Below are 27,509 nucleotides of genomic sequence, written 5' to 3' on the forward strand. Positions count from 1 at the left end.
TGAGGGGGGACGATGATGCGATTTCACTGGCTGAGGGGGAACGATAATGCGATTCCGCTAGTTGAGAGGAACGATAACGCCACTACACTAGTCAAGAGGCATTATAACGCCACTACATTAGTCGAGGGGTCCGGAGGGAAACAATAAACAACTGCACTAGTGCACTTGTACATACAATCATCATCCTTAGCCCACTAATTCTTACTGTAATTGGCAAACAAAACACATGAAGAGACATGACAACAATTCTGACCACATCGCTAGGTGAAAAGTACTTTTAGCCAGTTAACTTTTTAAAAAGAAGTTTCATGGTATATACTTCATAATGTCTGCTGTATTAAACCGCGGGTCTGGGTGTATAAAAGGAAAGATGGCCGCCACTTTTCAGTATGCAAATGACACTCAAGCGTGAAACATCTCTTCGGGGTGCTCCGCAAAATCACTCTTTTCGGCAATCTTAACGCCTGTGGTGCTTTATTTTCATGTCGTACACAAACATGAATATGTCCGCGATACAACTGCGATGTTAATTTACGAGTTCGGTGCGATGTCAGTGCGATTTCCGCGTAAAAGCGACGGAAAAGCATGATTCAAACAGTCGTTTTGACTGCTCAAACTGGCTGTCAGTCATGGATTTATGCAAATGTAAGGTGTTAATCCCGAGTTATTTGTTCAATCTCTAGGTATGTTTATGTAATTACGGAGTTGATCATGTAAGTGATATCGTGGAGCTAATAAGAAATGATATGCTGTGAGCTGTTTGTCCGTCCGTTCATCTCAGGGGACATCGTCGGCGCTCCACGAAGCGGTCCGACCCGAGCGAGTGCGAATCGCACGAGCTGGGGTGTGCGCGAGAGGGGAGGGACTTTGCGGAAACATACCATTAATTTCTGTAGTGTGTGTGCGCAAAGAAAGACATTCGCGGCTACAGGGCTGGAAAAAATGGGTTTCACTCTGATATCGATGAAAAGAGTCGAGGGAGTTCCAAATACGTCCCCTACAATATGTCGAGTATGCTTCTCAAATTTCTCTTCGTTCTCGAAATAAATAAATTGAAAGGTCTGACTGATAAACTCCAAACCTGGCTAAAAACATGTTCTATAGAGTCTGGTGAATGATCACTTTATATGACTCGCTTTAGATCATTATGCATAAATCTGGATAACACAGAAAGAATGTTAATTGTATTAGGGGAAGCCTTGATACTTTCTTCCAGTCATTTCGGCAATCATTATTGTTGTCTATTGCATGAAAAGTGATTCAAAGTCTACGCACTACCTCTTTGAAAATAATTGAACTTCTGTCTCCAGTGGTACAGTTTTTAGGTGTGTTGGCTTGCCTACCTTGGTGTTATAATCACCAATAATATTTTTTTTACATGATACTGGTGCTCTCAAAAGTTCCTTGATCGTCAGAGGTCATGTAAATAGGTCTGCTGGCTGTAATACCACTGGGGCTACATTCTACCGTATAAAACGGCCGTAGAAGCATTACAACAAGGTAGAGTTTACAATAATTTGCCAAAATTTTTAGTACAGTGGTAATTTCAAGGCATTTTTATTATAAGGCATATCTTTCTCACAGTGGAACTTTACAATCTTATTTCTCACATTAGGCAATGCCATGGTTGGTACTTAGTACTGCTCGGTATCCCTGAAAAAGCGTGCACTGTTCGAGCCTCTGGTTTGTTTCTAGAAGTAGAAATCGAAACTTTGGTTTGATATACCCGTGTATTTGATGAAATTATTGTATTGAACAATTAGCAGCAGCCACATGCCAATGAACCAACAAGTTTCCTCTGTATATTGACTGATTTGCTCATTATTTATTATTATTAGATTTGTCAACATTGGGAAGAGTCTTTGTACGACATAAGTTTCTTTACTCAAAACAAATGTATCGAACACATCCACTGAGCATTGACTACAAAACTCCAAACCAGACTCATCACACAATTCTTCTAACTAAACTGTGTTTAATATGTACATATAAATTCAAACTATCTGTTCTCTGTCAAAACAGTCTCCTAAGCAGTTAAAAAAAAGGACTAAAATCTTTGATGCCATGAGGATAGGGAGCCCAGTTTGGGCTACCATTTGGCCAAAATAAAGGTAAAAATCAGCGTCATTACCGGTTTCTTCAACCATTGAAGATTTAGAATCTCTATGGGTATAAGTGGACGTTTCTCCCAAATAAAAGTTGTGTCTTTTATTGTCCAACACTATTTACATCAACGTTTTATACAACTTGGCTAAATCAATGAGCATAGCTGCACAAACTCCCGATGATTTGTCTGGTACTTATTAGTAGAGTTATACAAACACGATTGTTTACATAATCATACCTACCAGAAAATCCATGGAAATAATAAATTTCATTTATTACTCGTTAGGCTTAACTACAGATTACAACCCCCCGATGGAAACTATCAGAGAATATACCCAGGTCCAAAAGAAACACCCTAAGGTAACATTGCCTAAAGGGGTCACCCCAACGTGATCGAGGCCATTTCATCTCCATTCTCCAAAATGTTTCCGGTGCAACACAGCAGGTCGTTCGGAAGCTTGTAAGGAAGTGGGCGGGTTCCACAGCTTTTCTGGTAGGTATGATTATGTAAACAAACAGGTTTGTGATCGCAGTACAAACTCAGAACTCGGACAGAACATAACATCTGTTCCTGGTGGTCCTCCGTGCCTACTATGTTAGTAAGGCGTAGGACGACGATTGGTTTAGGATCACGCCCCAGGATTTGATTCTTGGCAAGAAAGCCCATCTGAGTCTTCAAAACATAAAGGAGGCACATCTATCCCTAAAGGACAATGCTTCGATCTTTGAACGCCACCTACCTGACGACAGAGCCAAGAGAAAAACTGTTTTCATAGTGACATACTTCATGTCCGCCTCTCCCATAGGCTCGAAGACCAAGTCTGGAGAATTTGTTAGCTCTTTGGCACGCGGCCTCTTCGAGTGGAAAGACTTTAACAGTTGTTGCATAACTGAACTCGAAACCAGTTTCAGTCCAGTCTTCACCTCGCTACCTCACTAATAGAGAGACGGAGATCATCAATCTCCCTTTTGTTACACCAATCAATGTAGAGTTTCGATCTGGACTCATACAAACGTCTGGTGCTGTGGGGCTCATTGGCAGAATACCGTCCAGCATGAACAGATCCGGAAGATCCAGCAATTCCACTGGGGACTTGATTATAAGGTCAAGCAACATTAGAAACTAGACCTTCACTGGCCAATTGGGCACTCATCTCTTAGAGAAGCGACGAAAAAGGTGATCCACCACTCACTGAGTGATCTGCCACTTGGTGTTCTGAAACCGAATATGTCTCAAGAGGGCATCTACAGCACTGCTGCGTATCCCAGGTGGTGGTGAGCTGTTAGGTTGGCTCTCCAGGCACCAAAGGAGGATCTCTTCTGCTAGCTTCGACAACGTGGGGGAAGCGCTCCCCTCCTTGTTGATGTACAACACTACTGAGGTGTTGTCTGTCACAGTCTGAAGCAGGACTCTGTGATGGTGTGCGACCTCCTGAAAATGTATCAGAGACCGTAGGACTACAGCCAATTGATTTGGCGGCACGCATACATCCATCAGATGTCCGCCCCACCCTTGGAGCGATGCATCCGTAATTGAACCCTGAACATCAGGTATTGCATGTGGGCCTTGTGGTCCAGTAAGCACCTCTGAATTGAATGAGACCGGAGAGCTGCTGATGGAACGAGACGATGAACTGAAGTAATTATGCCAATAAGGCATGTCAGTTCACGCATAAAAGCCGACCCCATCGACAGGAGTTGGCTGGCGAGCTCCATAAGGGAGTCGCACTGTGCCTGAGAGGGGCAGACAAGCCCTTGCTTTTTGTCGAACTGCATACCCAGAAAAACTAGGTTGCGGTATGGGGCTGGACTTGTGAATATTTATTAAAAAGCGTAACTTGTGGAGGAGCATTAATCTGCTAACACCTCCCTGTCTCGGTTGTGCAATAACCAGTCGTCGAGGTATGGGTTCAGATAAACTGATGACCGGTGGAGTAGCTGGGTCACCTGTCTTAACATCCTGGTGAAGACGTATGGCGCCGTGCACAAGGGAGTGCGGTAAACTTGTAAACTTTGCCCTCTAAAGGGAATCTGAGATACTGCTGCTGCAATACCCCAAGTGCACTGACAGAAGCACCGAGGCCGGTTTTGGAAACTCTCCTGCGCCAAGCTGGTGTGTGCTGCTAAAGGCGTGATCAGGAAGGAGCGGACAGGGGTTCAGAGCTAGAGCTCCCAGAACCCCAGCCTCCATTTATTACTTACTTATTACTTATTACCTGAGCCGCCCTGTGGTTTTGGTTTGAACTGCTGGCCGGAAGGGCTAGCAACCTTGGCCAACAAGGATGATTGCTTCAATTGAATATGTTGATCCTCAGCAACCACCAAACCGTCCACCTCATCAGGTAGCTGGCCACCAAAGAGCCTGTCATGCACCAAAGGCCTTCTCCACAGGCGATCAAACTCGTCTCCCACTGGAGTAGGATAGGCACACTCGACCACTCGACCGAAACTGCTTCTGCTAAGAGGGCAGTATGGACTTGCAGGATGTCACACATAGCGACTATCTGCACAGCCAGAAACTGGCCCATCTGCCCGAAGACCATGGTTTGTTACTAATGCGGTCAGAACTAAAAAGGGCGAGCTGACGGTCTAAAGCCAAGGAAACCCGCTCCATAAAGTTGATGGGCCTAAATTCTGCCCGCAGCTCCTGATGCACTTGCCGGCCAAATGACCATGCAACGTGGCCTTTCCTATTCGTGCAACCCATCACAAGGGCATGGGTACTGGGATTGGGGCAGAAATCCATGGTGGAGGCTGAGGCATCAAACGAGTATCCCAAATGAAACAAATGTCTTGTACCAAACACTGCATGGTTCACAAGCTGCATCCTTAGCTGCATATTGTTAAGAGTCAGCTGGGCTCCGGTTGGTTGGGTAACCTGTGCTTGTCCCGACAAAGAAGGGGCGAGAGACAACAAAGCACTCATCAAGCTAACCAGCAAAGCCTTCCAAGCAGCCTCGTCACCATGGGAGGAGCCCCTTTCACCATGACTAACATCGTTAGAGGAAGACAACAAGGTCTGTCCCAGTACTTGTACAACTAAACCGGGTTGCGCAAGCGCCGATGTAGTCTAGGTGGATTGGACCAGTTCAGCCACTAAGGGCTGTACCGATCCCACCTCGGTACTTTCTATTGATGTTAGCGCCCTAGTAGGAACACGCTGTATCCCAATGTTGGTACCAGCGGTGATTGGGAGCTCCGTTCCCCCGGCAAGAGTAGTGGAGCGGGGCATGCCCACCTCAGTACTACTGAATGGGGGAACTAACTCCACAATGGAAGAAAGTCTCGTCGTTGGTGCTTTCCCAAGTCCCGTTCACATCCAAGGCAAGAGTGACAACACAGGTGAGGGTCCCAAACTGGCATTGCTAAGTGGCAAGATGAACATGTCTTATGTGCCGTAGGTCTAGTCAGCACGTTCTTAGTCTTTTTTAATGACTAAGATAAGACAAGAAATGAGTTCATGAAAAAAACAAAAAAATTCACTCTGCCAAAACAAAAATTGAGGCAAATTCAAATTGAGCTGGCGATTCAACAGAATAATGGGTCCTTAAAATGGAAAGCCCTTACCGTGATGTAGAAAATGCTATTGTCGATCGTCAAAGCATACTAAGAAGCTTAGAAAATATTGTAATCTGTCTCTCTCTTTTTTTTTTAAATGTTTTTGTGCATGGCGACAGTTGAATGTCACTGTTGTCTCTCCTGACTTTTTTTGTATGTGCAAGTTGCAAGTGCTGACATATAGTGCATTTTTGCCAAAGAAGCCATATTCATGTTTTGGTACTACACACATGACAGGGCTGTGCGGCCATCTCTCTATCAAATGGCAATTTAATGTGCTATGCTGGCATCAACCAGGCACTGTCAAACACATGGACCGGCGGACCTTAACCAAGGCTTCTCCAAAGTTTCATTCGTTAGTGAATGAATCTCGTCAGTGGAATTAGCCTTTCCATTGAGTGTGGCACACTCACCCAGGGTAGGGCTTGACCCCTTTTGGTGTTCAGCCCACGATCATGTGTCATGATGCAACATCCACTATGCTACCAGTGATCGGCCTTTGCCTCGTTTGTTACGCAAAATACCCAGTGAAAAAATATCCCTGTGAACTTCACCGGAAACAAAAAGAGAATGAAGACAGAATGGCCAGGGAGGGGGGGGGGTCCCTTTGGACATCGGTATATTCTCTAATTGTTTCCGTCTGGGGCTGTAATCTGTGATTAAACCTAATGAGTAATAAATGAAATTTATTATTTCCACATATTTTCTGGTAGATGATGTAGTAAACTCTATTAGCTATAATGACCATTTATTGTCTGAACTATATTAAACTTATACATATAGCGCCCAATAAAATCACATGACTATATATTGTATTGATATATACATTTCCCAATATTTGTCTTTATTGATTGTATGTGTGGATCTGCAATGTTCTCCAGGCATAACAAGGTCACATGATCACTTATTGCCATCTGATACATTAATCCATTATAGCATTGACTGCATGTCCCAATTTGCAACAGTGCAAGAGATATTAGTTATGAATAATAATTAGGTCACATGACTATATAGTCATCTGATATATTAGTCAGAAGAAACAAAGCAATAAAAATAAGTTTTCAAGTCTGACAGGAAGCCAAGTAAAGCCAAAATGCGCATACATTTTAAGTGCAAGTTGCAAGTATGTGTGCATGTTTGAATTTGAAACTGTGCCATGCCAGGAGCCTGATATAGTGAATACAGATTCAGACAACAGCCAAATCTGGAAATCAAAGGAAGAGAACTGAATAACATTTAATATTTTTATTAATATTACATCCTTCAACACAGTGTATACATACAGTCAACTCATCAAGTCATTCAGGCTGTCTTAGTGTACAACAAACACATTGCCTGAACAAATCACAGACTAGCATTCAGTAATATCTTATTTACAAATGAAACATTAATAAAACTAAGATGCTACATTGTAAGTGCCATATTGCATCAAACCCATCTAGATTTAGCAGTATGTCACTTTCTGTAAAACATAAACAAGTCACAGACACAACACAGTCCCCCATCCTGCAAAACAGTCAGCCATTTTTAATTCGAATTTGACTGATTTATGACTTATGTGTAAAGATACATTTGATCCTGATAGGCAGAAATGCACAATTTTGAAACTGCACCAGGATACCACTATGTTCAGTGCATTTGGAATGGCAGATACGCTTGTTTTTTATCCTTTTTACCCATAAATCACAGGATCACAAAACCAATGTATGTGCATAAACCAGTATATCCAAATATATATGTATGATGCAGCATAAATGTTGAACAGCTTAATTAAAAGCCAAATTGCTACCAGTCAGCCATTTTGAATCCGATCTCCAAAACATCGTGACAAGCTTTACACCCAATATTAAGTTTCAACAATTTCTACCCATATAAAGATATGGTTCAGAGGAATGACAGAAATGATTGATTTTGATGATTTGTTTTACCACTAAAATGGTCGTCACTTGGCATCTTGAATCGGATTGCAAAATGAATGCACATTATAAAATGTAGGATGCGTGTGTGACGTTTAAATGTGATTGACTTGGGCATGTTAGTGATGCAGGTGTGGATAAACAGGATACAAACAAGCAAAGTGGTGAAATTACGAGTCTATGTTTTCAGACTTTGTCCAAACAGTGATTAAAAATATGAATTTTACACTGAATACAGCTTGGATGGGCTTTACAGTACAAAGTAAGTAGAGCTGTACTATCATTTAGAGAAGGACATGGAGTCAATTCCATTCTGTTCCTTCAGAGCAATGCATTATTTATGTGAGCATGGGCTGACATTTGGAGGTCGAATGGCAATTACAGGCACTGACAGAGCAAATTCCCTACAATTGTTTATTTTGACTGAAAGACAATCATCGCAAAATGAGTAATACCTTGAATTGAAGCATACACTTGATTCCTTTTATTTGATTTTCAGTTATAAGATTGCAAACACTCGTTTTTTTTCTGGTTAATAATCACATGGTAACCTATCCTTGTTGCATTGCTTGGCTCTACTCACACAGTCACATTAAGAACTCTTCACTAGTTTCCTTGCTAGGTAAGTCACATAGAAAACTTGCTGGTGTACTTGCTGGCATATTGTCACATGGAAAACTCCTGAGTGCTGTTGCTAGCACACAGCCATATGATAAATTCCCATAATGTCATTTATAGCTGAAGACATACTTCTATATTGCTGGCATATAGTTGCATAAATGCCAAACCATGTAACTTAAAGGTACTACAAACAACAACAGATACTAAACAAAGGCCAAACCTAATATGCAGACATGTACTAAATATTAAAATAAGAAAATAATTACATTAATTATCATACAGTGTAAATGATTATCACATACAACCCCCCCCCCCCAATTCAGTCAATACACTAACTATCGGCACAAAAAATCCCTTTTTTTGGTTACACACTTTTTGTTTTTACTGTAACAGACTAAAATATTCCAACTGAATAAATTATTTTTGTCATTCTTCTGCGTAAATACATAAGTATAAATATGAGTGAATCTAGTAGTATTATAATCAGAAAATTACTGGTTATATGGTAGATGTCAAGATTTAATGTATACAGACAACTGATACTGATTACCAGTAGGTAATACAATTAAAAAAATTCCCACATTTAATATTGCAACCATGTTAGTACACAGGTAACTAATAACAAAATAGTGAGAATATGAAGCCAAACACACCATGGTTGCTTGATAAACACTTGTGAGGTGTGCAAGAATCTGGCCATAACTTTATAGAACAAAAAAATGCTATTCACCATAGATACTGGAAATTTATCAAAGTGATGAAGTAAAATTCACTGACATGTTTCAGTAACAGCAAAGTGGTTGCTGAATATATGTAACCTTGGAGAGTAAAACTGTAATGCTACATAATGCTAGATTTTGTAGAACAAAATATAACACAGATCTGGTCCAGAGACATGCAGCTCAACAAGCAGGTCATCAGTGAAATGGGATCGGCAAACAGTGGTTGTTAGAATTCACTTGAAGTGAAAGCTGGGTTTTTAAAAATGACATCGAAACATAAAGACTCAGAATAATATAAAATACCAATGCTAATTAGAGGAACAGTGATTTTAAATAAAGGTAAAATCTAGCACCATCTGCAAAAAGTACTACAAACAGCATTTGATGTGACAGATTTCATTATTTACACTATTTAAGTTGAAACACTACCCAGTTATGCACTGTAGAGAATCTTGATCCATGATGCCAATAAATATATAATCCATGGCAGAATCATTAACAAGCTGAATCTCAAAGCATGAGAGATATTGACACTATCATCATAAATTACCGGTACCTTTTATTTTAGGGAAATACAGCTGTCATTCATTTAGTTAACAATAATGAAGTTTTTTATGATTGAGTGTGAAATCTGTCTGATAATTTAAAAGCATTTTTGTATCTCCATTCACTGCTTGTCAATATTACCAAGTGTTATATAACACATCCATGGTATTTGTCAGATTGCACGAAAAAAGGAGACAATAAGAAATAGTAATCAATCAAAAGATATAAGCTGAGCCTCTTGCATGTAAGATTGTTGAGGTGCTGGACCGGACATTGGTGGCTGCTGGGGATACACATTGCCTTGTCCTTGCTGAGGCATTCCATACTGCTGCTGGGATTGGGGTGGTGGTTGCTGCTGCTGCAGCTGCTGTTCAGGTGGTGGTGGTTGCTGACCCTGGTTCAATTGCGGCAGTGAATTTGCCATGCCTTGCATGTTGTAAACATTCGGTTGTTGGTATTCAGCAAAATGAGGCGAATACTCTACTGTAGCCGAGTTGTAGTCTAACGAGGAGGGGGCACTGAAACTAGATGTTGACTGGGGTTGAGGTGGTTGATATTGACCTTGGGGCGGATACTGCTGGGATTGAGGTGGAGCGTAGGAGACGTTCTGCTGGGGCTGTTGATACTGGTTTTGTTGGGTGTAAGCTGGACCTTGGTTGACACCATTAACTTGTGCCTGTGCTGATTGCTCCATGTAAGTACCTGGTGCTGGCTGTTGTGCCATTTTATACGAGTGCACAGGTGAGTTCTGCATTGAGTTTGGAGGGGAGAATGTCTGAAAGAGAGAAATAAACATCAGACATTTAGATGATGGTCCCATGGTTTATAATTGTTGCTGCAGTAGACTAGCCATCGCTGGGTTGTTGAATTAGCCAATCAAACCATGCATACAGTATTTATGGAAAGACCATGTTCATCAGACTGTTACATAAGATACAAAGTTGTACTTGATTGTAATTTGTACAGTACACACAATAAAGTACACTGCAAGGAAACTAGTTTGTATACCTGCTGGGGTGGATTGTACTGCTGACTGGGTGGTCCCTGTGGGGCATATTGAGCAGTGTAGTGGGCGGGCCTCATTTGCTGTTGTTGTTTCTGCTGTTCCAATCTCATCTGTAACTCACGTTCCTGTTCTTGTAGCCTTTGCATGGCTAGCTGCCTCTGATAAGCGAGGTATTCCTATGACAACAGATAAATGTACATGGATGAGTATGATTACATTAATTGCCATTTGCAGAGAATACAGCACATAGTATGAAGTCTGAAAAGTGAAAACACCAATGACCTACATTAACTGAAATGCTATGTAAATCTAAATAAACTAACAAGTTTTTGAAACATCCACACTAGTAGTTTACCTGTTTCTTTTGCCTCATTATTTCCAACTTCTGTGCAATTTGGATCTGTCTTTGTCTTTCAGCTTCTTCTGCTTCTCTTCTTATTTTTTCTTGGTGGTCTTCCCGCAGAGCGTCCAGCGCTTCTCTTGCATCCCGTATTTGAGCTAACTTGTCCTGTAAAGACTCCATGTAGTCTATGAGAGACATGTACACGAGTTAGAATGAGCTTATAGTGGTTACGTGTATTGATGGAAAATGTCAACACTTACTGTAAATGGGTTGATTATTTACTGGGTTTTAATTTTGCTGGAAAATGCAGTAAATTAAAACCCAGTGAATATGTAAAATTTAGCATACCGTAGATCACATTATCTAAATGATAAAACTGTGAATTTAAAACCCACTGAATATGCCTGAAATCGTAAATCAGCGAAATTTAAACCCAGTGATAATTAGTCATTTTACAGTACGAGCTAGTTACTATGAGAATATAGCAGAGTCTGTATAACAATCATACTGACTGACTAACAAGTAGAGAGGTGCTATGAGACGTGTACAATGTATGTGAAATACTGTCGAAAGCACTATGCTTTCTATGTAACGGCAGTGGCACTTTAAGTGAACTATAGTAGTGTAATCTCACTTCTTTTGTCTTCCAAATCATCAACAATTTTCAACAACTCTGGATTCATGGTGGTGATGGTCTGGAACAATCCTTGTACTGACGTGTCATTAGCAATACTACGACCTCTCTGGGAATCACTTTTCATTCTGTTCACAAACACATCAATGTTTGTTGATAACGTCTGTAGGAATTGTTCATGTTCACCATTATCACTGGGATACTGCTGTTGAGAGAAAAGTAGAAATATTAATATTCAATTACTTTGATGACTAAATATCATTTAGTTTGTGAAGAGGAATAAGCAGATCATAGAAGCTTTACTTAAGGTGAAATACAAGTGTGTTTTAAGTAACTTTGAAAAACAGAAAAAAAGGGAAGGGTACATATACATTTTTTTGTTGTTGTATTTTTCCATTGAAATAATTTTGTTATTATTTGATTACATGTAAAGAATGTATGTGGAAACGGGGCAAGGCTCGGATACTGGAAACACTTTTTTATTCTATTTTGCCTAAAGTCTGGTTTTGTTTCTAGTGATTTTTTATTGAACGTTGACGACACTGACTGTCAGGAGAAATGTGACAAAGCTGTCAGAGGAGGAGACAATTTGACAGAGTTACTTACTTCAGATACTTTTCCAGATGATGAGTATGCAGGCTGTGTCTGAGAGGATCCAGACATTGGTGGGGCAGTGGCTGGCGTAATTTCAGCACTAGTTGGTGCGGATGGAGCAGTTTTCTGTTCGTCATGTTTCTGCTCCCAGTAGGATCGATTTAAATAACGTGCGAGCTGAAATGAAGAAAAGGTTCAATTGTTGTGAGTTGTATCTTTTTCGAAAAACAATTTTGAGTCAGGCGGCAGTTCTGGACTTTTCAAGTGTCACAGTAAATATAGTGCATTTGGTAACACCATATTGCATGTTTAAGATTACCCCATACCATAAAGGAATTATTATAATAGTCACTTTATGTGCCATCTAGCCTGATCGAACACGAACAATGGTGGTTCCTGCAAAATTGTATTCATTACTGAATGAATCTTGGCCTCCCCATTATTATCTGGGATTCTTTTTGGGTGTTCACCCCAAGTAAATATGTAGGATTTAGTCAGATCTATTGACCAGGAGTCAATAATGTAACAAGCACTACACTAATGGTGATTACTGACGCTATGAATCATATTAATAAATCAGTATGATTGCAATTCCAGGGCATCGTTACCCTTAAAAAGTATTGACCATAGGTGATGTCCCTGTTCTAATTATTAGCCAATTATCAATGGTTCTTAACCACATGCTACAACATATGCTATACTGAACCACAATAAGATTTCCCAACCTACCTCAGGATCCATGTCTTGCTGGGAAGTTGTTGACTAAAAAAAAAAAAAAAATTGAATAACATTTACATAACATGCTATAATAATATACAAATGAAAACGCTAAAAAAATAATCCTTGTCAAAGTTTATTTGACATACCACATCTGCTCAATTAGTCTTATTTTAATGATCTGTTGGTTTAGATGCACTTCTATTGCCAGTGTGCTATAATTGAGCAAATACCATAAACAGTTTTCACTGCTAGAAATGCTCATTATTTCAAGATTGTTCCCTAAACTGAACTTAAGGTTACTTCAACTGTATTTAGATCATCAATGAATAATCTCAGTGTTTTTAGAGTTTGATGTTATTTCATTTAATGTACTCATCATAAACCCTGCATGGTTTTACCTAATATTCAAATTTGCAGCATTGTAATACAAAACATGGTTAATAATAGGATTATACATGTAGCAGTATTGATTGAGATATTGGTAGAGCAAGATTTCTGCACAAGGAATACACATACTAACAAAAAAGGGAATCTTTAATAGTTTGTGTGCATGCATATGCATGTTGTTCCAAAGCAAATCGAGCACTAAGAAATATGGTGATCTCATCTCAAAGACCACCTTGAATCAAGTATATTTGGAATACAAAATGCACAAAATATTTCCTGGATTGCCTAATTTCACTTACAAAATTTGGCAAAAATAAATGCCTTGAGGGAACACTGAGGCACATAAACAATCATGACTATTAGTTACTCACAGTTGAAGAATATAGTGTTGAAGCAGGCGGTGATGATGAAATAGTTGAACTAACAGTACTTCTATTGTTTTTTCGAATACGCTGTAAAACAAAAACACAGTTATACATTAGCAGTTAACGTGGAACAAGGTACTGAGTTATGATACAACATACTATTTTAAGAATTCATATACTCAAGTACAAATTCTGTAAAAACAGTTTTTGTTGAATGAAAACTACAAACAAGTTTTCTGGGACATGAATATACATACATGGTGCAATTTCAGAGATTAACAACTTTTAAAGTTTAAACACTGCATTACCGGTATGTGACAGTGACTTACATCTCGGTTCTCAGCTTCATCCAATGATAATGCCATTGCTAGTTGTAGTTCCTCTTCCTCCTGTAATTCTATTTCACTTCGCTTGGCAGGAACCTAACACAAACAAGTCAAGACTTAATTTCCATAGCAGATGAATTAACTAGGTACCTGCATAGCCAACAAAATCACTCTATGTGATGCGGTGAGTGAAAAACATTAAGATATGCTGATATTATACAGCAGTTTTAACTTCAAAATATGGCTGAGCAATACATAAACATCAAAGAATTTTGCAGTCTAGATGTAAAGTGTCTCCCCAGGTGTATGACTTGTATGATGCCATTACATTCACTGTATTACATACTATTTTTTTACTACACACAAATTTGATGACAGATATAAATTATGTTACTCTGCGTTTCATGGTAGGTGTTTTCACATAAATTCACTGATTTTAGAAACCACTAAATATACCTGATAAACAAGAACATTTTGACACTCAGCTGAAACATACTGCTTCATAACCTAAAAAGTTACTACTCATTTACAGGTAAAAGGACTACACATTGAGTAAAGTGACATACATGTACCTGTGATTGCTGTGCCAGTGGACTGGCTAGATATTCAGCTGGTAGATCTCCTTCCGCTGAAGATGCAGCTCCTCCAGTCCTGAAATACAACATTGTATTTACAGTCAAACTTTAGTATGCAATCAGATTCTCAATATACATGTAGATTAAAAAATAACAAAGTTATGAGTTGAGAACACAGTATAGGAAGGTTGCTTGTCATTCTATAGCTGCAATAACAATCCTATGTATGTGGGTAATCTTATCCTAATTTCATTATCTGACTCCTTATTAAATCTGACATATAACCAACAATAGAAAGTTCTATTCTTTCCAAATGATCATTTTACCAATTCTCTAAATTCTGTTGATTATAGAAAAACAACTTGCACCATGGAAATAGGTTCTAGTGGTAGACTTGCTCTGTAACCAAACCAGCACTTACTTGTTCAATTTATCATGGCACGCTTCACAGACCCTAACTTCCTTTTCAATGCCAAACTTTGGTATTGTAGATGACTTTGAGGTGCATTTGTTACAGAATACTTGGCCACAGTGTCGACAATGATGCTGTGGAAAAACATCGAAATAAATGATATAGAGAAAAAATGAAAAAATAATAGTGTTTTTAGTATGTTATGTCACATATGTTATGGTGTGAATATGTTCAAATTACAAAAAATATGTCCTAAACAGTCAAATTTCACAATTTTCAGTATGTCAACATTTTAGTGATTGTGCCCGGAGTTTTAGTTGCTAACGCTACTGAACTATGTTCAGACATAAAAGATTCACCTTTGTTAGTAAATCAAATCAGAGCAATGGCAAATCCTCAAATATTACAAGCATATTCATACCAAGAAATGTGTCACATAATAAACACCCAAAATACAAATGCAAATTTAAGTACATAAGCATAACAAATACACTGACACAACAAACCAGCGAGTACTATCAGTAGATATGCCTTACCTTTCTCTGCATCATTCCAAATTCTACTCTACATCTATGACACACTTCACCATCCACCCACTCTGGTGCCTTTTGAAAGCAAAATACAAGAATTATTGACGTTGAAAGAAATGTATATAAATGTATGATAAATTAATTATTTTTTTTTGCATTATACATGTAACAGACATCAAAGACAGTTGAGGAATAACGATGCAAAATATAATTTTTTTACAAGTTTTCCTGTGATGCAGACAATATGACAATTGATATTAGAAGAAAATCATACACTATATAAGCTGTGATTATTAATATAAGAATTATTAATTTAGATATATTTATAATGAAATTAAAGGAAATTGATAATCTGTACATAATTTCAGAAATTCAATGTAAAAAACAAAATGACAATCATCAAGTTTAAATGATAGCTGTCCATGTAAATTTGTGTTCAGAATGGCAGAAACAGACACCTGCAGGTCAATCCATAAGACTACAGGAACTAATTAAAATGCCTCTGTGTGATAAAGTGTGTCAAAATGACATGTATCACTAACCAAGTTAGACTGAAAGACACATATGAGAAATGGTTGATTACATTGAATTAGTTTTGGCTTGTTAGGAACAAAAACATCAGCCATCCAGTCAAATTAAATTGAATCCAAAGGAAATCAAGGAATACAGTCAAATGTTTTGCTTTGCACCTCCAGAAACCAGCCACATACATGTACAGTAACCTAGCTCCACACAGTGACAAAGTGACTTAAAGTTAAAAAAAATAGGCCAATGGACTGTTGCTCAACGGCTATTGTACAAAAGATAAGTGCTGTATATGCCACAACCTTTTGTTTAAATTTGTACTTTTAAATGAAATATCGCCAAACAACCACACAAAGTTGTCAATGGAATAATAAACATGCATGCCTAACACCAAGGCATTGGAAATAGTGGTTAGTTGAAATTCCATTTTTAACCAAAAATTAGAGAAAGATATGGGCATGGGATGAACAAATCTAGTATATGTCAACACAAGGTACACACACACACCAAGTATCAAAGCATTCAGGCTACCGGTTTTGAAAAAGAAGTCGAAAATAGAATTTTTGACCAAAAAGGACCATTTTAAAATATTCGCCAAAATTAGGAAATTGAAAATTTCCTTACCAAATTGACAAAACTGATAGAGAACAACCCAAGCCACATGCACTATCAATATCAGCACTGTAGACCACTTAGTGTCATAGTAGCATAGAAGAAATTTTAGAGTTTTGGAGGGCTAATTTGCATAATTTTTGACAGATAGACTTCTCATGAACAAATTTCCCATCTACACTAATTCAAGGCATCCACACACCAAAAATCGAGTCAAGCGGTTCGGCGGTTTTTGAGAAGAAGTCGTGCACAGACAGACAAACAGACAGACAGAAACCCATCCCATAGGCTCAGCGGACCTATGGTCCGTTGAGCCAAAAATCAATGTCAAATTTGATTCCACATCATTACAACGAACACATTACAGGAAATGCTTAAATATCATCTAAATTATACTTCAATCAAGCTGACATAATTTGTTTGGTCAAGTTAACAAACTAAGTGGACAAAATAGATATGATTAACAGAGTTCTATTATTCATACCAAATATTTATAATGTATATTTATAGCGTATGAAAAATACCTTATCAGCAGCAAACATAGCATCACTTTCTTTCAACGGGGGAAAACTGTAACCTGGTAAGAAATGATGTCAAAAATATATGATTGGCCTTCAATGAAAAAATTTGTACTAACCATGTAAACAAAATATGTTATTAAAGCATGGTAAATATACGTTGTCACTATGGCAACTGTTTTATTCAGTCATTATTTATTACTTATTACTTTAATTATTATTTCAAATCATCTTGCATTTTCTAGCTCTCAGGAGCTTTATTTTTTTTAATAATATTTTGAATGCAATCTAAATGCAACACCTATGCACATGTATTAATACATACCTTCCATTTTCATAAGATGGTAGGTATCTTCTACAATTTTCAAATTGGGTTCATTGCGGAAAGCATGCGCCCAGGCTTGAATCAATTCCAGTATTTTGTTTTTAACTTTATCACTGCCAGTCTATAAAACAAAATGGAGCAAACAATAACATTACAGAATTATTGAACAGCAGGGACTGTAGAATGAAATTGCTGACAATAATATAGATGATAATAATTGCGAAGTACTAGTTTTAAACAGCTGCAACCCATGTAAATACAATATAAACACAGATAGTAATTTGACAGGAAATGTGAAAGATATATCAATTATTGCATACATGTAACAGGGAAGAATACAAATGTGTGAAATACTATTTACTTGACAACACAACACAGTTACTGGAGGGTGAAAATAAGGTCTATTTTACATGGAGTAGATTAACAAGCAGCCTATCGGCTGAGATAGCTCCGCTGTTAGCAATGCACATTTCAATTAAAGAACTGAAGACATCATTAGAAAATGAACAATATGTATAGTATCAAAGCAATCGGACTTGCAGCTTTTAACAAGAAGTCGAAAATATCACTTTTTACCAAAAATGACAAAAATATTCACCAAAATTAGAGAATTGAAGATATCATCACAAAATGAACAAATCTGAGAGAGGTCCACATGTAGTACCTATATATGTAATATCAAAGCAATCAGACTATTGGTTTTTTACAAGAAGTCGAAAATATCACTTTTTACCAAAAATGACAAAAATATTCACCAAAATTAGAGAATTGAAGATATCATCACAAAATGAACAAATCTGAGAGAGGTCCACATGTAGTACCTATATATGTAATATCAAAGCAATCAGACTATTGGTTTTTTACAAGAAGTCGAAAATATCACTTTTTACCAAAAATGACAAAAATATTCACCAAAATTATAGAATCGAAGATATCATCACGAAATGAACAAATCTGAGAAAGGTCTACATGTAGTATCTAAATATGTAATATCAAAGCAATCAGACTATTGGTTTTTTACAAGAAGTCGAAAATATCACTTTTTACCAAAAATGACAAAAATATTCACCAAAATTATAGAATCGAAGATATCATCACAAAATGAACAAATCTGAGAGAGGTCCACATGTAGTATCTATATATGTAATATCAAAGCAATCAGACTATTGTTTTTTTACAAGAAGTCGAAAATATCACTTTTTACCAAAAATGACAAAAATATTCACCAAAATTATAGAATCGAAGATATCATCACGAAACGAACAATTCTGAGAAAGGTCTACATGTAGTATCTAAATATGTGATATCAAAGCAATTGAACTATTGGTTTTTAACAAGAAGTCGAAAATATCACTTTTTACCAAAAATTACAAAAATATTCACCAAAATTAGAGAATTGAAGACATCATCACAAAATGAACAAATCTGAGAGAGGTCCACATGTAGTACCTATATATGTAATATCAAAGCAATCAGACTTGTGGTTTTTAACAAGAAGTCGAAAATATCACTTTTTACCAAAAATTACAAAAATATTCACCAAAATTAGAGAATTGAAGATATCATCACGAAATGAACAAATCTGAGAGAGGTTCACATGTAGTACCTATATATGTAGTATCAAAGCAATTGGACTTGCGGTTTTTAACAAGAAGTTGAAAATATCACTTTTTACCAAAAATGATAAAAATATTCACCAAAATTAGAGAATTAAAGATATCATTACAAAATGAACAAATCTGAGAGAGGTCCACATGTAGTACCTATATATGTAATATCAAAGCAATTGCACTTGCGGTTTTTAACAAGAAGTCGAAAATATCACTTTTTACCCAAAATGACAAAAATATTCACCAAAATTAGAGAATTGAAGATATCAACATGAAATGAACAAACCTAAGAGAGGTCTACCCAAGGTACATATACACCAAGTATCAAAGCATTCAGGCTTGTAGTTTTCAAGAAGAAGTCAAAAAAGTAAAACATTGACACGGACGACGACGACAGACAATCACTCATATGATAAGCTCCGCTCGACAAAGTCGACAGCGGAGCTAATAAAGCCAGTGTCCCGGGGAACACTTCCTCATTTTGTACTGCCTGCATCTGCAAATGATACAGGTTTTTATAGTCATACGTCAATTCAGCAGTGATCAAACAAATAATTTTAAAGCTGTGAACTAGAATGAATGACAAATTTTGGTGATTGAGGGAAGTCACATAGTATAAATTACATAGTATTTACCTTTGTTAATTCCCTAAATTCATCCATCAAAGATTTTGTAGCAACCTCCTCATAGACCAGTGTTCCACAGTTTTTAACTGCTGACTCCAAAACCTGAAATATTTAAATTTAAAGCATGAAATGTTCATGAAGTAAAACTAGTGCCGTGGATGTGAGTTACAATAAAATGGTAGCAACAAATATGGTTTTTCCAAAACCTTAATTTCTAGGTCAAGTGATAACTTTCACTTCAATTGACCCTGCACGATCTAAATGTCATTCTCCTAATTTTTTAACAAACAGCTTCTCTTCATTAATTACTTGCATCACTGTTTTTAGGAGAACCATAAATAGCTCGCAGAATATTTTCAAAAAATAAAGCCTGTAAATCAAAAATGAGTATAACCCTAACTAACATTTGATATAACTTTTAGTGTTTCATCAGTCTAGAAGAGATGATAAAAACAAACAGCCTTTCGGCTGAGACAGAGGCACTGATGGCAATGCACATGTCAAAAAATTGAAGATATCAAGAAATTAACAAATCTGAGAGAAGTCCACCTGTAATATTTATATTAATAATATCAAATCAATCATACCTTCAATCAAAAATATCACTTTTTACCAAAAATGACAAAAAATATTCATCAAAATTAACAAATCAAGAGAGGTATGAAGTATCAAAGCAATCAGGCATTTAGTTTTCAAGAAGAAGTCGAAAAAGTAAAAGACTGACAATCACTCATATGATAAGCTCCGCTCGACAAAGTCAACAGCGGAGCTAAAAAACAGTGCAAATTATTTTCTTCCTTGATCTAGTTCTGAGATTTTTGGGATGAGAGGAACAATAATGTTGCTGTAAATTTTCGTGGTGCTTTTTTCTACCAAATGTGTAATTTTTTTTCACAAAATATTCTCTGTGCTAAAACAATGACCCAGGCTTGGGGTAGGTGTAGTATATACATGTACCTTCCAAGGCACCCACATGAAGTTGGCAGGTATAGTAGTATATTACAGTTATTATTTATAAAGACAATCATATGCTGATTTGTGCAAACCCTCTCCCTCCACAGAATCAGCCTGTCTTAGGTTAATGGAGGAGAGCAAAACAACAAGTATAGTATTAAATGTATTGTTCACTGCTTTTTGCGAGATGAAAATGAAAATGTACCTTGACCTGACAGTATCAAAAATGTCACAACTTTCAAGGCTCTAGAATAATTGATATTGTGAAGAACATAACAGACTATTGAATGTACATAATCTTAACTATTGACAGACAGCAAAATCATTTGAAATGAAGTGTAGTGAGGAAAAAAATATAAAAACTTACATGTAATCCGTATGCACATACATGAGGATTTTTATCCTGTAATTTCCTTCTTACAACTGTCACTGCATATTTGGGTCTGGAAAGTAGATAATAATATGTTTACACAATATCAACACTCACAGACAAACTCACAGACCAAAATCATAGTAGCAAGGTTAGAAAAGATCAAAACTAAAAAAATTCACATGGGTTTTCTTTCATTTGAGGCAGGCAGACAGAGCTAGTGTAGTACCATGTATTAGAATTTTACAAGCTTATGGCACAGTCCTCGTTAGTTATCAAATTTAAGATATATAGTTTTGTTTATAGTAATATAATTGAAACATAAACATGTCAGAGATATAGATGAAGAAGCTGACACTTGATTAAGATGATTTTTTAACATTAAAATGATTGACATCTTGTATTTAATCATCAAACGAGTACTTGTCCATATGGAGAGATATTGCTCTGGAACAGCATTAATTGAGAAAATTGTCACAAGTCGGCCATTTTGAATACATATATAATCCATAACATGATGTATAAAGAAAATATAAAATTTGAACATAATCAGTCAAAGCATGGCAGAGATATGGCACTAAAACTGCATTCATTAAAACAAAATTGTCGCCAGTCGCCATTTTAAATTGGATCTGAAAAATAAAATGACGTGCATCAGGAATCCATAATGTCTAATGTATGTACCAAGTTTGAACAAAACCATCCACAAATGCTTGATTTTGATGATTTTTCAGCACAAAAATGGCTGCCATTCGGCTATCTTGAATCAGATCATGAAACAAATTGATGTGCATATGTATAATATTATGTATGACGTATGTGTGAAGTATGTATGTAATCGGTTCAGGCATGTCTAAGATATAGGTGCTAACACATAGACACATGGATGCACAGAGGTCAATCCATAAGTCCCCGTTTTCGCACTTCGTCTGAATGGGGACTAATAATGGTCCCTCAATGCCTTCACAGACATACACAGGAGAAGACAGTTCACCAGGCACAAAACATACACCCTTCTGAGGCTTGGTTCAACACATGGCATGTGCATGCTCGCAGGAACAATCCAATCAGTGGCATTCATCAATACACATATCCGTTAAATCAGATTGCGTGCTGTAGCATAGTTTCCATCGAATCAGCGCCTTCACCAATGTATATACGTGTGTCCATTCAATCAGGTCACATACTAGGCATGTCAACTTCCAATCCATGGTTTAGTGAAAATACCCAAGTGGGTATCTAGTGTTATTACATTGTTCAGGTTTTCTTACGTACAATAGGTTCAACAATGAATGCAATATATGTTTGTATGTCAACCAGTTTCAGGGTAGTTTTAATTAAAACAAGCCATGCATGGCACAGTCCCCGTTAGTTATCAAATTTAAGATATATAGTTTTGTTTATAGTAATATAGTTGGAATATACATGTAACTATGTCAGGAATATGATTTTTTAACATTAAAATGATTGACATTTGTATCTGATCCTCAAACAAGTACTTGTCCATATTGAGAGATATTGCTCTGGAACAGCATTCAAAATCAGCCATTTTGAATACATGAATACATGTAACGAATATATAAAATTTGAATATAATCAGTCAAAGCATTTAAGAGATATGGCTCTAGAAGCCCAATCATTGAAACAAAATGGCCGCCAGTCAGCCATTTTAAATCCAATCTGATAAATAAAACGACGAGCATTAGGAACCTGTAATGTCTAATGTATGTACCAAGTTTGAACGAAATCCATCCATAAATGCCAGAAATGCTTCATATTTGATGATTTTTTAGCACAAAAATTACCACCATTCGGCCATTTTGAATAGGATAGTCAAACCAATATATCTGTTTATCTATGACATAATGTATAATGAATATTTAAAATTTGAAAATATTATCAGTCAAAACAAGTCGGAGATATGGGTCTAGAAGCCCATTCATTAAAACAAAATGGCCGCCAGACAGCCATTTTGAATCCGATCTGAAAAATAAATGATGTGCATCAGGAACCTGTAATGTCAAATATATGTACCAAGTTTGAACGAAATCCATCCATAAATGATTGTTTAGCACAAAAAAGGCTACCATTTGGCCATTTTGAATAGGATCGTCAAACCAATATATCTGTCTATCTATGACATGATGTATAATGAATATATTTACAATTTGAACATAATCAGTGAAAGCAAGTCAGAGATATGGCACGAGAACCACATTCATTAATGCAAAATGGCCGCCAGTCGGCCATTTTGAATCTTATCTGAAAAACAAAATTATTTGCATCAAGGTCCCATAATGTCTAATGTATATACTAAGTTTGAACAAAATCCATTTGTAAACAGCCGAGGAATGGTTGATTTTTAGGTTTTTTTAGCACAAAAATTGCTGCCATTCGACCATCTTGAATCAAATCGTAAAACAAAATGATGTGCATCAAGGTCCTATAATGTCTAATGTATATACCAAGTTTGAACAAAATCCATCTGTAAACAGCCGAGAAATGGTTGATTTTGATGATTTTTAGCACAAAAATGGCTGCCATTCGGCCATCTTGAATCAGATCGTGAAACAAATTGACGTGCATATGTATAATATTATGTATGAACAAGGACTCACCATTCTAAAATATATATGTAGTAAAGTCTATGTCGAGTATAAAATACTTTTTGACATCCAGGCTTTTAAACAATATACAGTAAGGTTTTGAAGGAGATAACAGACAGAGAATTCTTTATTCAAAAATGTCAACCTTCCTGCTACAGTAATAAGCTAGATGTCACAACACTACTTACGTCACATCACCTTGTCTTATGCAGTCACAGATTTGAAGAGTTGCATCCCAGTCAGGTTCCAGTAATAACTGACTAGTTGCTTTATCTAAAGGAGAAACAAAAAAATTAGATATAATAACAAATGATACATAATGTTTTCATCACTTGTGAATGTGATGAAGCAATTTATAATAAAAGATCCTTCCAACTCATTATTAATTATAATACATGTATCTTAAAAAAACAAACTTGGCTGAGATAGCTCCGCTGTTGGCAATGCACATTTCAATTAAAGACCTGAAGATATCAATAGAAAAAGAACAAATTTGAGAGTGGTCTACCTAAGGTACCCAAAATGACAAAGATATTCATCAAAATTATAGAATTTAAGAAATCATCACAAAATGGAGAAATCTAAGAGAGGTTTGCCCAAGGTACATATACACCAAGTATTAAAGCAATAAGAATTGTAGTTTTTGACACAGGCAATGCCAGATGCCTAACTATGCTCGCGAACTTGGCCTTAGGCCAACTCACCCCCCTATTCCAGAATCCTAGATCCGCCCCTGGTGAACGGGTAAACTATGTTCAGAAGTGACCTGTTGTAGACTGAAATGTGTTGAATGCTTCCTCCACAAAAAAATTTCACCATTTTTTTTTTGTTTTGTTGAAACCAGTGCTAACAGATCCTATTTTAACATCATGGTAATGCACTTCTGCATTACATTAAAAATGCCATCATCAATATGCAGAAATTCCCAAAGATTTGCATCAGTATGACACAGCATTCTGATTGGTTAATAACAGACTTGAGCTGTCAGGCCAGAGTACATTGTTTCAGATCAAATCATACAGAACCACATGAAGAAGCTCTTCATTCAAAAAGACATAATATTCCTTCTAATCTGGCATACAGTGAACGAAAATTGTTATTTAGACAATGTTTTGAGAGGAAATGACATAATTTACAGTGTTAAACAAAATAATTTTCATCTTCTTTAAAGTGGTCCTCAGGTATACACCAACCCCTCACTTTCCCTGATTTTACATGTTGAGATCCCTGGGCTTATGACTAGGAAAGTACATGTACAGTAGATAAATTATTATGGTTATGTGATGGCTACAGCACATGATATAAATCACTGATATGAAGCATGAGTTGTTCTGTAACCACAAAGTGACCATGCCCCATCAAATATATACCACTGAATTGGGGACTTTACAACAAATCAAACAATTGGTGTTTAAAAAGAATACAGTTTTCAATTTGTTGCATATCGGTATTCTGGATATTTTGATAACAGATATCATGCCATAACCAGTAATGGGCATATAACCATACACCTTTGATTATGACATATGTGTATGTGTAGAATAATAACTAAGGAAATAAAAGAATTCTCATTGGCCAATACAAGACAGATGTGATAGAAACAGTTGTAATCATGTGACAGAACTCCACTCATTGTGAACGAGTGAGACTTAAATTGATGTATGAACAAAAACTTTGAAAACACACTGTTAGTGAAATGTCTCCAACAATAAGCAGATGTTTGTAATTACAGTATACTGATAACAGTGGTCATATTGTAAACTGATGAGTCACAGCATGGACATACATGTACATACAAAGGTCATATGTTGACAACATCAACGATAATATATGAACAATATAGCTTTCTTGTAGTGCTGGTAACTATTTAGTCAACATTTACTTTAGACATACATGCTTTAGATGAACATAACATTTTTTTTTTATAAATACAAATGGACTGAAATTAAACTTGGTCACGGTTGGCACTTAGGCCGTGGTTTATAGTCCAATGTCCAGTCGTATTTTACTTGCTTGCTGGCATAGGGCTATGGCGAAAATGAACGTTTATGCCCTGTGAACATAATCGTAAGGGCCATTTAACAGTAATTTTAAACACATTTTGAAATATGTAACCAATCTTGAATAAATGAATTTTTCATTTGTGGATAGACTAAAGCTAAAAGCTAAAATTGTTTTCAGCCAAGTATTAAGGGATATAAATATTTGGCCTTGCGTTGTTTTGGTAGAATTGTGCTGAATTGTATCATTCATTCTAATTTTACAGAAATCTTGTAATCATGAATTTTCACATATTTGTGTAAGAAATTTATCCAGGTTAATGATATCTGGGTATTTTTATAGAGACTATGCCAGCATTGTTTACATCGACTGAGAGTCAATCTATTTAGTCAGTCTGCTTAGAAAAGAAATTTACCACTTTGTTTATGGAAGTTCTGGCAGCTCAAGATAAGGACTGACATAAAAACAAAAACGTCAACAAGAATAAAATAAAGGTAGGGTGACATGACACTGTGTGTGTGAGCATGTGTGGCGCATAATCAAAGCACCACACATGCACTCTACTGACACATGACTGTTTCTTATTCAATCATAAGAAAGGCCGTAACTATTCTCTTATGCATTCATAAAAACTTTAAAAACTATTGTACAATCATGTTATGAATATCTTCAGAAAGTTTTATAACATGTACATGTACTAAAGACAAGGGCAAAGGTTTCTTTTGTACCCCCCATCCCTAACCCTAACTCTAACACTCACTCCCAATTCATTTGTATATGCTCCCTCTAGATAACTATAGATGTCCTTACGAGGGGCATGTACAATTAAATGGGGAGTGCTGGAGGGTAGGGGTAGGATTAGGGATGTGGGGTACAAAAGGAACTCTTTCCCCGATCAGAAAACCGATCAACTTGAAAGATCACCGGTCCTCCGAAAGGCGAATAATAATAAGTTTAATCACAAAATACTGAAATTTACGTCCGAGTGCATCGTACAGCGAAGTTATTGCCATCGTACGATAACGGTATTATCGTCGAAGCTTTGCGTTTCTGACAATAACTTCGCTGTACGATGCACTCTGACGTACATTCCGGTATATTGTGAATAACCTCATACAGAAAGAGTTCGTTGACATGCTTCACTTTATTATGACCAAAGCAGTGTAAACATTAAGCCCAGCTGTTTACACCAGTGAAAAAGCAGATAGTCAACAACAAAACAAGTGAAATAAATTTCATGTAAAAACGCATTAGATACACTATGTTGAAAAATAATTTAGAAATCAGAGGATCATAGATAATTTGTTGACGAAACGGCTAGACAAATAGTGAAATACATATAATTGATGTGCGACGGCGACGATGACCAAGAAATGGCCTCTTTCTGCTATATCAGCACATCGCAACACAGATACATATAAACAATGCTTTTTGATAGTGTACTTACCTACAAGTTTGTCAAATGAACCTTTAGAACTAAACATTTTGAAGATAAAACTACAAAACGATCAAAATAAATGTCTAGCTTCCTTCCAATAAAATCCAAAATGGCGATGGTCGATAGTGCCACTTAACTTTGCAAGGAAATTCATAAAACGTAAATACGCTAGCTAATATAATCGTGTCACAACAGTGAGTATTAACACTATCGGCATCATAAGCATATATTGATACCCATATTATGCGATTCATCACTTTATATTTAGACCATCTGTTCTTTTCTTTCGGAATAGGATAATATTTCAGCAACACTTCTTTATGCTAGGTAGCCCGATGACGTCATATACTGAAAATAGAATGACTCATCGGGAGAGGGCGACTGACTCCTCGCCTCATATAGAGATTCTTAGTCCATAGTCCTTGACATGTATGTGGCAATAATAATAATTATCTTTATTGTGTTCGTATCCCTATTAGGATGTTGAATGAATTGCAATACAGATGTGAATAAAGACAAACAAACAATTAAAGTGAGAATAAAAATGCACGCAAGTATAAAAT

At 36.6% G+C, this 27,509-nt stretch overlaps 1 protein-coding gene across 3 annotated transcripts; it reads right to left on the reverse strand.

The window, feature by feature from the left end:
• Positions 1 to 9,465: 9,465 nt before the first annotated feature.
• Positions 9,466 to 27,061, reverse strand: LOC100378364 (hepatocyte growth factor-regulated tyrosine kinase substrate-like). Of its 3 annotated transcripts, none has more exons than XM_002733345.4 (17): positions 26,956 to 27,061; positions 23,696 to 23,780; positions 20,899 to 20,974; positions 19,587 to 19,679; positions 17,342 to 17,462; positions 17,023 to 17,075; positions 15,368 to 15,436; positions 14,841 to 14,965; positions 14,417 to 14,495; positions 13,848 to 13,940; positions 13,525 to 13,605; positions 12,776 to 12,808; positions 12,059 to 12,223; positions 11,453 to 11,657; positions 10,831 to 11,003; positions 10,478 to 10,651; positions 9,466 to 10,244 (listed from the first exon to the last, which is right to left on the reverse strand). In XM_002733345.4, the coding sequence occupies exons 1-17, from the start codon at positions 26,990 to 26,992 to the stop codon at positions 9,681 to 9,683; spliced, it is 2,226 nt and encodes a 741-aa protein (XP_002733391.1). In that variant the 5' UTR covers positions 26,993 to 27,061; the 3' UTR covers positions 9,466 to 9,680. The 3 variants fall into 3 exon arrangements, with proteins under 3 accessions (XP_002733391.1, XP_085358181.1, XP_085358180.1); XM_085502055.1 differs by having other exon boundaries at positions 11,453 to 11,654; positions 14,411 to 14,495; XM_085502054.1 differs by having other exon boundaries at positions 14,411 to 14,495.
• Between the last annotated feature and the right edge of the window lie 448 nt (positions 27,062 to 27,509).

This window comes from Saccoglossus kowalevskii, chromosome 8 (assembly GCF_978046115.1).
Source record: "Saccoglossus kowalevskii chromosome 8, keSacKowa6.1, whole genome shotgun sequence".
Taxonomy (NCBI): Eukaryota; Metazoa; Hemichordata; class Enteropneusta; family Harrimaniidae; genus Saccoglossus; species Saccoglossus kowalevskii.

Excerpts from the sequence above, each read along its gene's own strand:
- LOC100378364 (XM_085502054.1), bottom strand. The coding sequence starts at position 26,992 with ATGTTTAGTTCTAAAGGTTCATTTGACAAACTTGTAG. Across the intron at positions 17,076-17,341 it reads CCATCTTATGAAAATGGAAG|GTTACAGTTTTCCCCCGTTG; the intron begins GTATGTATTAAT and ends ATTTCTTACCAG. Across the intron at positions 11,658-12,058 it reads CATCTGGAAAAGTATCTGAA|CAGTATCCCAGTGATAATGG; the intron begins GTAAGTAACTCT and ends TTCTCTCAACAG.